General features: G+C 36.2%; 1 protein-coding gene across 1 annotated transcript; it reads right to left on the bottom strand.

The window, feature by feature from the left end:
* Nucleotides 1–285: 285 nt before the first annotated feature.
* LOC132270513 (uncharacterized) lies at nt 286–864 on the bottom strand. The gene has a single exon (XM_059771692.1). The coding sequence runs from the start codon at nt 862–864 to the stop codon at nt 286–288; it is 579 nt and encodes a 192-aa protein (XP_059627675.1).
* Nucleotides 865–12,279: the final 11,415 nt, after the last annotated feature.

The following is a 12,279-nucleotide window of genomic DNA, read 5'->3' as shown; positions in this document are numbered from 1 at the left end:
AATCGATGTCTTGGGAGTTCCGGTGACCGAGGATTGATAAACGGGTCAAAATTTGACATGGGAAGGGTGAGGAGAGTGTTTGGCCAAATGGGTCGTTGCCAGAATCTGACACCCAGGTTTTGGTTCTCCGAGATCTTGATTTGGCCTTGCCAGTGTCCATTTCCATAATCTTTGGATTGCCCTCAGTGGTGTTTATGTCCAAAGATGTTGAACTGTAAAATATACACAGAGGCGGGTTTGGGTTCCGTTTACAATATGCTTTTTCACTACAACGTTTCGCCGTTACTACTGCGCCGGCAACGTTTCCGACCACCACGAGCCATCCGAATATTCTGATGACCAGAATAATTGATCCGAATGAACGAACAACCCGTCTAACGCAACGTACTCGCCGTTATTAATATAACTATCACCACCAACGATTCCCAACCCGAATGAGTCGTAACTTGAGATCTCATTATCAAACTCCCATAACTCACAGAGTCCGGTCGAGTCCGACGAAACTCGGACCAACTCGGTCTCTTCGTTGTTCTCCGCCTCGCTTGACGACGCAGTCGACGGAGGGAGGCCGAGCTCGTCATCGAAGGCTTCCAAGAGGTAGCCAAGCTCTGGTTGGGAATCTCCGGCGTCTGACGTCAGATCTACAACGTTCGCCGGTGGAGCTGGCGACACAGAGATCTCTTCTTCGAAGTTCTTCATGAATGAGTTGAGGTCAGGACAACTAGTTCCGAGATCCGAGTCGTCGAGATTTAGGAGGTCATCCCTGAGTCTCTTCACCTCGGCTGAGTTCAGCTCTGACTCATCCCATTCATCTCTGACTCGCTTCTCTCTACACCCACCATCGCAGCCACAACCACCATCCATCTCATCTCCCTTCTTCCTCTCTCTGTTCTCTCTCCTCCGGTGAACTATATAATATACACACAGGCGGGTTTGGGTTCGGGTTTAAGATGGGTTTGGATTTAATCCAAGGGTATTTAAGTCAATTAAAATGTTAATTTTATTTCAAAGGATAATAAGGTCAATTCATCATCTTCAGGGTCTCTTTGTCCATTTTTCAAACTTAAAGGGGTGTCATTGTCCAAAAATAGACAAACTTTCCTCCGAATGTCCTTATCCCAAACCTCAGGGGGTGTCTCTGTACTTTATCCTTATATATTTAAGAAAAAATAGAAAGGCCTGATTCTTTGTTGAGAAATATAGATAAGAAAAGAGGCATTGTCACGAGTATAGATGAGAAAAGAGGTATTGTCACGACTCACTCTATAATATATTGTTACTCGTTTTGCACATTTTTCTTTGAGTGTTTACAATTTTACTCAAATTTCGTTTATATAAATAATGTGTATTCACATTCCACACATAAATTTTAACAATTTCTTCCACTCAAGCAATTTAGGATTTATACCTTATAATTATTTCGTAACATTACTTCTTAAACAAACAATATTTATTTTTTCACAATGAACACCTATGTGATATACAATTTTGTTAGTAGTAGATCTGCCTGCTAACTTTTTAAAGAGTGACACTGAACCGTAGTCCATCAATATGAATATATGAAACCAGGGGTCAAGATTTTAGTTTAGGGAGGACACAATGTTAAGAAAAAAAAAATTATTTAAACTAGTAGAAGGGAAAAAAAAATAAGAAAAAGAAAAAAAAAAGTAAGAAAAATAACAACTTAAAAAGGAAACAATTAAAATTTAATTTGACAAGGAAAATTTAACTTTTTTTTTAAAGAAATTTAAAGAGTAAATTAGGAAAAAACTAGAAAAATACCAACAGGCCTGTGGCCTAGCGATACAAGGCTCCTACTTCTCAAAGGGAGGTCAGAGGTTCGAACCTCAGTGGAGGTAGTGTGTGTGAGTCCCAACTAGGAAAAAAAAAAAAAAGAAAAGAAAAAACTAGAAAAATAAGAGATAATTTAAAAAACTAATAATTCTAGGGGGAACATTATATAAAAAATTTCATATATACACATGTAACATATAAAAAAATTTCTATATATATAGTGGACGGGCCCAACCAGGGGCACATAGGCATACCCTTGTATGAGATCATGGCCCAATAATAGTATAAGTGGAAAATTTATCTAACTTTTTAGAATCAATAGAGAAAAATAAAACAAAAATAGAAAACAAAAATGTTGCAGATGTAATAGCAAAAAAAACGGAAATACTTTGCATACCGAAAATGAAGAGATTGGAGAGGCTGTCACCAACTTAGGAAAGGAAGAGTTGTGTTGAAATAAAAGGGAGATGGCATGGGTACTATATATAGCCTAACTGAGCCACACATTGGGGCCGGGGGCATGTGCCTCCTGGCCCAATGTGACTCATATATATATATATATATATATTGACAAAAATGTCAAATTCTCAACACCATTAATATTTTATATTATTAATATTTTTTATTTTCATTTGTTAGATTAGGAACAAAAACTGATGGGAAGGGCCCTCAAGTGAGTCAACTCGCAATTTAATTTACATATATATATATATATATATATATATATATATATATATATATATATATTCTATGCTCATGTTTTCAATTTTTCTTCTTTTAGTTAGATGGAAATAAGTAAGAAAACAAAAGAAATGAAAAATGAAATAAAAGTAAAGTGAATGAAAATAAAACTTATTTTCTAACCTGTATTTGGTTAGCAAGAAAATTTATTCAAGAAAATATTAATTTGTTATTTTGGATAGTATGAAAGTGAAAAGAAAGGAATGGAACACATCAAAATTTAATAATATAATTGTTTATATTTTATTTATTTGTTTTTAAAATAAGACTTCATAGTAATTTCTTAAGTAGAAGTAGAACTAATTTTTAATTTAAGAAAAACGAACTTAAAAAAATAATAATTTTTGAGATGAAAAAACTAATGGCAATACTAATTTTTGAGATAGATTTGATTGTATATTGTTGTTACAAATTATATAAGAACTTGTGATAAAATAAAGAAAGAGTTCTTTTGTAGAGAACGTGCCTCTTTGAAACCCAATACAAAAAATAAAAATAAAAAGAAGTTTTGCACCATTAAGTTGGTACGTAAAATAAGAATGTTAAATAAAAAGGAAAATGTTTGGGAGAAAATAGGCAAGTATGGAAACAAAATTTTTTATTACTTTTCTTTTTTCATCTATCCAAAATTAAAAAAAAAAAAATTAGAAATTTTCTCTTTCCTTTCTATTCTAGTTGATTCCACCAAACCAAATGAAGTCTTAAGCAGATTTTCCATCATAGATAAGTTAAGCAATTTTTCTATTAGAATTTTGTCATTTATTCCCCCTGGTTCCATTCGTTCTTGGTTGGAAAATACAAAAGGAAAAAAAAAAAGGAAAGAGCAAGAGATCTTGGTTGGAGAAGGAAAAAAAATGGAAAGAGCAAGAGATATTGGTTGGAAAAGAAAAAGGGGGAAAAAACAAAAGAAAGGAACGATAAAGAGATCTTGGTTGGAAAAGAAAAAGAAAAAAAAAGAAAAAGAAAAGGAAAGAGCAAGAGATCTTGGTTGGAAAAGAAAAAGCAAAAAAAGAGAGGGAAGGATAGAAGGGAAAGAATGAGAAATGTTTGGAAGGTGTAGACGCCCCATTTCTGCCCTCCCCTTATAACCTACCAACCTCCTGAATCCCGGGAAGGAATAGCGTTTCCATCTTGTGAGACCATTTCCCCAATAGAACCCATCTACGGTAGAAAAATGAAAACATACAATTAGATTGTCCGATTGGACATCAAACTTCACAATTACACTCATGACATCATATAACTTCACGAAACACTTTAATAAATCACATCACACATTTCCCGACACCCGATCACCATTCCCTCCAAAAAGGGCAAAACTAGCATTTTTCCTTACAACCCCATGATCTAATTGTCAAAATGACAAACGGACTTCTCCATTGAGTCCAGAGCACCCAAAAACCATAGGGTGCACTTCACCTCGAAGTCTCTACCCTCCACCATCACCTACTTTGATTAAAACCCTAGGTAGGGCCCGAGTAGTCAACCCTAAGTTTGACTTTTCACATCGATGGTCAAACTCTTCCACAGACATCACCATTGTGCTCAGAAGGTCCAAAAACCTAAAAAAGCACTGTAATGTTGCCTACCTTTTAGCCCGATCCCCACATTTGACCAAGTTTCTACGATAGGGACCAACCGGTCAATCCCAAGGTTTGAATTTTCAAGGAAAAGGCAAATAGGAAAACATACATCATCAATGGATTCAGAGGGTCCAAAAACCCTTGAAACCATTATAATATTGGCCATGTTCCAGTCCGGGGCCACTTTGACCTAGTCTCTACTCTCAATGGCAAAATATGTAAAACTGCACTGCGCAGGGACTTGTTGCAATCCCAAATGGATAATATTGCCACATCAGCATTATGAGATCATCATGAAGTCAAAAATCTCAAAGAAATACCTCAAAATTCGAAAATGGCACTCAAATGCAATTTCTGAAAAAACGGGGGCAAAATAAAGAATAACCAAGGAGAGAGAAAGAGGAAAAGGACACTAGGGCCGCATAAAAAGCATGCGTCCTGAGGCTCCTTTTTCAAAAATTGAGAAGGCCCTTACACTCCCCCCCACCCCAGTCATTTGTCCTCCTTTGATCTACACCATTGATGCAAAAGTACTTTTCGGACATTACCCAAAAGTCCCTCAAATTTGCAGTTTAGCCCTCTAAAATTCATGAAATAATGTCAATAACCAATGTCATAATGAAACCCGTCAATGAAACATCGATACGAAAATGCCAATATGGGACCATGTTCCTCATCATGAAATAACCACATATAGTGATTATGTCACAAATCTCGAAATAAATGTACACCATGTATGCAACCCCAATATAACACAATGTATCCATGAATGCACCACCAATATCACATAGTATATACCCAAATGCCACATTGCATAAGTCAAATAACAAATACACCACATAGCCCACATAAGGCAACCAAATAATCCACCTACCAAATAGGAATCAAGAAAATAAGGGCATGCTACACATCACTAATGATACTAGCATGATAAACAAATATGGTATGTGAGAAATGCATCATTTCTACCATTGCGTAAACCAACACCTAGCCACGTATCCTCGATATGTTTTTAAGACATACTTGAAATGATAAAGCATATAAACATACAAGGGTGACTACATATAACAATGCCATATAATCATAAGCAAAATGGAATTCCTTTCAAAAGGACCATCTCATAGAAAGCGTACATATCGCAAAACACGGATTAGTCCAACCTCTCAATGCAAAGAAAGAAATCATCCCTCAAAATGATCACTAAGGTCTCCGACACATAAGGTCAACAAGCCTTCCCGAACTACCTCTCACACCAAGGGTAAACTCTACACTCGCACGAATGACAAACTAAAAAAGGCAATAGGTAGTCCAAACACCAATCATTACAAGCCATCCAAAAGAAAGATGCATCTCAAGATGCCAATGGATTAGATAAGAACTCTATAGGATTCTACCGGAATCCATACACATCGCCCTAGGTCTCTAAAGACAAGATTGAGTAATTAATTGCACCAAATGCAATTAATCACTCAAACTTGCACACATACCAAACCGTAGCTCATAAGAGCTTCACCGAATCATACTAAAAAAGGAACCTTAGGTTGACACACTTCTTAAGTCCCAAAACTATCACTCTAAGAAGACAAGACACATGGCCCTAGCCGTTGTGGCCCAAGAAAACAAACCTCTCTTACATTGAATAATGAATCAAGTAAATCACAACTCATCATCCCAAGATGTTAAGAACAAGACTCCTAATGATTTCATCATATTAAGGTCACCACAAAACCCCAAGAGATGTTGCCAACACTTCAAACACACCCATGACTATCTCATAAACTACACAAAGGAATATGAAACTAAATGGTGCCACCATGGCTCATGTCCCATTCCACCATGCAAAGACCACCACTAATGAAACATAACATAAAGTTCTCGATGTGGGGCCTAACGAAAACAAGCTTTCATAACCAAGGAACAAAACCCTAAATGACAAAAACGTGTCTAAGGTCACTATGGACTTCGAGAAACGATGCCTTAACATCCATCTTACCAAACCAAAATGAACAATTCATATGGTCAATACAACATACCAGTAAAATAATACGTATCACTTAGAAAAATCTTAAAATAAACACCTAACGTGGTCACATCTCATATTGTCACCACAATCATGTTAAGCACTTAGTTCACCTTCATTTTAACACATAGGTATGCTAATCACTTAGCATATATCACGGAAACAAGTTTATATAGTTATACAAGCATCAACGAATCACATAAAACATGTATTTATACCTAACAAGTATGTCAAAATCAAAACAGTAATGCAAGTCAAATCAAATATGATTGCCACCAAGCACAAGGTTAGCTTAAAACAACAAACACATAGTGAAGCAAACAAGTAGCATATACCACAGAGCATGTGACACATAGTACGTAATGACTACGACTACCAATTAGCATACCATCATACGTCATGCTCATTATTTCGAATAAAATTATGCTAGACAATTAACATACGAATATAACAACTAACATACTTCTCTAAAAGTGCATCTAATAATGTATGAATCCCCAAATGAGAAGCTTCGTGCCTCTCACACATCACCTCAAATCCATCTAGGTCATATGAGACAACGTGTCAAGAAAGATGATTAACTCTAGATGTAAGTTAATTAGTCACTTCTAATGAACGCAACCCCATGCAAGTCATATCAAATGAATGCATGAATGAAGTGTATAAAAACTTATAAAAATAAAAAAGCCATACGATATCGCATAATCAATGTTTTAAACACGTACGCATTCTAATCACGTTAAGCCACTTAATAAAAATGTTAAACGATTAAACACATAACCATGCATATGCCAAGTCAAAATGAAACGTGGAATTACCTAACCTGTCATCCATGGTTTTCAAACCTAGATACTCTGATACCACTTGTAAAGGCCTAAATTTTCATAACCCAGAGCGTTAGTGAGTAACCTGATAATGAGTCTGAAATGCAAAAACGAAATGAAGGAAGACGTCACTAGAGGTAAAGACCACCTCTAGGATAACAAGAGAACCTTGTAAGAAGTTAAAAGACTCAACTCAAAGGAAAATGCGAAAGCTAAGGTCTAAACAGAAGAAATGTGGGACTAAGGGTAAAATAACCAATGAGGAATAAATTTGACTCTAAACAATTCTAATGAGGTTGGTACCATCCATTAATATTATTTTATAACATCCCAAGAGGTTATAATACGTTAATCAAAAATTTTCCACAAAAACCCACTCCCGGTCAAATGATTTCCTGGTATAGTCCCACTAAAACATATATCTCTCTCATTAGGATTGGAATATTATAATGTAATTGGTACCATTGGAAAGATGACTTAAAATTCTTAAATTTAGGCTCAAGAATGACCTAATTTGGATTAAAAATGAAGGAGATATAGCCGTTCGAATTCAGAATGACAAAGTTGTTCCTGAAAACTGAAAAGGGGAGGCTTCGGGAGGATCAACCGATAAAACTGCACCATCAGTTGGCTGATAGCACTCATCAGCCGGATGAAACGCATTCTCAGCTAGTAAACTCTCTAGCCGAGCTAAAAATGGCCTGTCAGTCGGTTAGCTTTTATCACCAGCCCACCGAAACTTCCTAAGAACAGAAAAATAGGCCATTTACAAGATGCAATGGCCATGAACTCCACCTATATCGAATACTTAAATCCCAAGGATGTCCAAATGGTAAAAAAATGCAAGGTAAAGCCAACTCATGTCATCTAAAACATGGTAGGAACATGATAAGCCAAATGAATGTGTGCAATATACAAAAAGTGTACACATTATATGAAAAGCGTACATTAAAACAAAATGGCTCCTTGGCCTTGAAGACATTGAAATAAAATGGCCTTAAGGCCTCAATGAATTACATTAAATGAATCCCATAATACAATAGGCCTAAAGAGATTACATCCACGCTTATGAAGTACAATTTACATAGAAGCAATTTATATATCAAAAATCCATAATTGAGTATTCAACTCTAAGAAATCTTCCAAAGCTACTCATTTCTTGAAAAATGTTTGTATGATAGGAGTAAGCATAGCCGCTCAGTAGTATATAGTGGATTACATCGATAATTTACATCCTTCAGAATCCCTAAGGACATGCAATAATACTGGGCATCCCAAGGAAGAAAAGTCATACAACCTAAGGCCTAAGTTTCGTGAAATGTAAATGGGATCATACAGCCTAATTCTAATTTCTGTAGTATGATAGTCCGACTCAACATATACAAAATATATAGCCAAATCATGTATCCAAAGTATGACATTGTCAAATATAACCACTACAAGAAACGAACCAAATAAAGCACATTATCATAAAATGGCTACCATAAAGCTACAACGATAACAAAATATACATAATCCCACAAATGAAGGACTCAACAGAACCCATGAACTCTTCTATGACACAACTCACACATGTGAATGCCATGATGTAAAATGTTGACAATTTGCTGGAATCACCGGGATAACATTTCACACCTACAATAACGACATACTGGAATTAACTGAATCCTATCCCGCACCTGCAATGATGATCAGCTAGAATCACTTGAATCTCATTCCTCACATATAAAACAAATGAGTGCTCTTCCATACCCTTTGGATAACATCTATCCATCAAATATCTCATGTATGCAATGCATACTCAACCCATGAACTCATAAACCCAATAATGCCGACAATGTACCGATAGCCAATATGGCACCCACACCATCACTTAAACATGACGAAAATAATGTAATGCTTCTCAATCCTCGAAAATAGTCTAACAACTTAATGTAAGACAACAAAAGTACCTATGATACACAACAATACATATATATATCAAATGCCCCTAAAATGAATACAAATCCTCAAATAGCCATAAAGGAAAATACCATACGCCAAAACTATAACCCAATCCATTCCATTCTATCATGCTGAACATTTCTAAAACCCGATATAATGCAAGGCACAATTGCAATCAAACCAACACCTTATACATTGCATATATATATATATATATATATATATATATCACATATATATATAATAAATTAAGGTTCACATATACACATTGAAAATAATCATGCTTTACATATCTCCACATTCATAAGACCCAAAGAAAGTTTAAATTACTAGCATAAGACACCCCTACCTCAATTTAAGGTGAAAACCTCAAATACGCCAAAACGAAAATGTCTCGAACGCGACGATACTTCGGGGTTATGTCTAGGACAACAAGTAGAACAATAAACCCTCTTGTGGCATCACCTAAATCCAAACCCGAGCTCAACTCCAAAACTCAAGAGATAACAAAACGAAAAACTAATCACATGGAAATCAAGGTCTTACCAAGGCCATCACAAAACCCTCATATGGCAAAGGCCGAATCACAAAGGAAAGTGAACAAAAGGAGGAGAGAGACGAAGTTCCAAGAATAAAATAAGGGCAAGAATACTGACTTCTCTTTCTCTCTCCTCTTTTTTATACTTCCCAAAAATATTGCCCGAGTAGGCCCCACGCGACCCCAAAAAGTAAAAGTTGTCAAATGCACCTAGGCAGATAGAAACCATAAATGTAAAAACATCGGCGGCCAAAATAATGAACAACAAAAGAAATGGCACTGAAAAATAAATCCCGCACCCCAAAATCCGTCTCGGAACCACATGTCGACTTCCTGAGTCAAAAACTTTTACAAGGGGGAAAAGGTCAGAAGAGCATTTCTAAGAGTCCTTGCTTCGAAGAAAGGCTGAAAAGAATCTCGTGCAAGCATCCTAACTAAAATAAGGCACATTGCCATAACTTCCACTAATTAGACAAAAGTCCCTCATAAAAAATATCCCAAAAGATAATTGCACTCTTGCCACAAAATAAAAATATCTCCAAAAGATAATCACACTAAAACCCCTCAATAAAAATATTTCCAAAAGATATTCGCAAAAACACCCCCAAAAATGGGAATGCCAACCAAATGAAATCGCACAAATACCCTTAAGCACCAAAAGACATAGTATAAAAAAGTATAATATAAATCCAATTTGACACGAGGGTCAAACACACAAGTATGAAATAAAAGAAATGTCGGGAATTATTCCCGAGCACTTAACTCAATCCGGTCCAACCAGACCTGATCATGAAAAATAAACGGAAAAAGAAAATACCGAAAAATGAAAAAGGGACAGGTCCTCACAAACTACCCACCTTAAAGGGATTTTGTCCCTAAAATCAGGGTACATCCCCAAGGAAAACAAAATAAGAATACAAACACAAGTTAACATCCCTAGGAAACATCATCAAGCCTCAAAAGACGACACCTCAAATCATGATGTCACACGAATGAGAAGAAACAAGCACAATCATCCATCCTAATACCATATCCTCAAAAGTTATGAAAACGTGCACCATATGGCGTTAGCTTGAAACAACCTCAAACAAATCACCTCACAAAAGTGACTACACAAAATACTCTCCGATACGAATCAAATCATCAAGCATGTCAACAATTGACTAAAGAACATCAAAGTCATATTATCCCCAATGACCACCTTTAAACGAGAACATTAATATCCCACAATCTTTAAACAAATCTTCAAATGGATCGATATACAAATCCAATATAAATCAACAAAAGAAAACTGCAAGACATCCAACGCGTCGAATCAAAACACTTGGCTAACGATAACATAGTAGCATAACTAGTGAACAGAACACCCGTCCACAGTGTACTCAAATGTATGGTAGCATTGATAGTGACTAGTACTCGCCTACACATACTAGTCAGTAAGGTAGCATTACCAGAAACTAGCACCCGCCCACGACAGATAACTTGATATGGTAATATTGACGGTATATAGCACTAGCTCATGACATACCCCCATTAAATCTACCTGTGAAACCTCTCGATACAAATGACGTTAATGTCGTAAAACAATTATTACCAAAAGCACTACGGTAACCCGACATTCTGTAAGAGTTGGGGTATGGTCTAAAGATGTCTGGCCAGACCATCTTGGCCAATCCCAAAACTCAGACAACAATGCCGTAGGTAACATCACACTTAAGGAATGCAATCCTTAATATAAACAAAACCAATATCTCTCATCTTACAAAACTTTTAGATCAAGTGACTTAATCAAATCAAGAACTCCTCGATATCTATATCACACAATTCCCAAATCACAAATCCAAAACCTCACAAGTCTGTGCTTTACAAGCCACAAAAATTAAACTCGACATACTCACAAAACGTTAATATCTCCAAAATCACAATGATCCTTATTATAGAACATTCCACCGGAAACTCTACACATAAAGTCTCATTAATACCATAAGTCTCCCAAAATAGCTCAAAGCCAACTCTCCAAGGAAGTCATCAATGGTCATAATACTAGACTCCATCACCAAGGAATCATACCTAAAACCATACTATCCACAATCATGTTTATTACAAGGCTACACAAGTAAAACCAAAATACCGAATCAAGGTCCCCATCATGGACAACCAAATCCTTAAAAACACAAGTCTACCACAAAGCTCACACATCACAATCCTGACAACCAAGGTCACAAAAAACCGTATGCATCAATGCATGAATGCCAAAATGTAATAAACACCGTGAAATGTGTAGTTATTTTTGAGTAACATGCTCACAGGTAACAACCTATACAATAATGTCATTAACCCATGTCAGAATGAAACTTGTCAATAGATCAAAAGAGGACAAAAGGGGGGCTAAGTGTGAGGTCCCCATTATTATTATTTTTTTTTTCTAAAAAGGAGCACGCAGCCCCTAGGTATCCTTTTCAGTTTCTCTCTTCAAGTGAATTCTCCGATTTGCCCTTGCTTTTCCAAAAATTACATTTGAGTGCTATTTTCAAATTTTGGGGCATTTACTTGACATTTTTTTACTTCATGATGACCTCATACTACTAATGTGGTAATATTATGCATTTCAGATTGCAAAAAGTCCCTGCACAGTGCAACTTTACCTATTTTGGCCTCGGGAGTGGAGATTAAGTCAAAGTGGCCCCAGACTGGAATATGGTCAATATTATAATGGTTTCTAGGGTTTTTGGACCCTATGAATCCATTGGTGATATCCATTTGCCTATTTTTATTTTACTCTAAAAAGTCAAACCTTGGGGTTGACTAATGGGTCCCTACCGTAAAGACTTGGTA

This window comes from Cornus florida, unplaced genomic scaffold (assembly GCF_030987335.1).
Source record: "Cornus florida cultivar Cherokee Brave unplaced genomic scaffold, ASM3098733v1 CherokeeBrave_3.0.0_Hap2_Chr08, whole genome shotgun sequence".
Taxonomy (NCBI): Eukaryota; Viridiplantae; Streptophyta; class Magnoliopsida; order Cornales; family Cornaceae; genus Cornus; species Cornus florida.
The sequence above is the reverse complement of the archived record's forward strand: the minus strand, read 5'-3'. Positions and strand labels throughout refer to the sequence as shown.

Bases quoted from the DNA above. Each gene is read 5' to 3' on its own strand.
- LOC132270513 (XM_059771692.1), bottom strand. From the start codon at position 864: ATGGATGGTGGTTGTGGCTGCGATGGTGGGTGTAGAGAGAAGCGAGTC.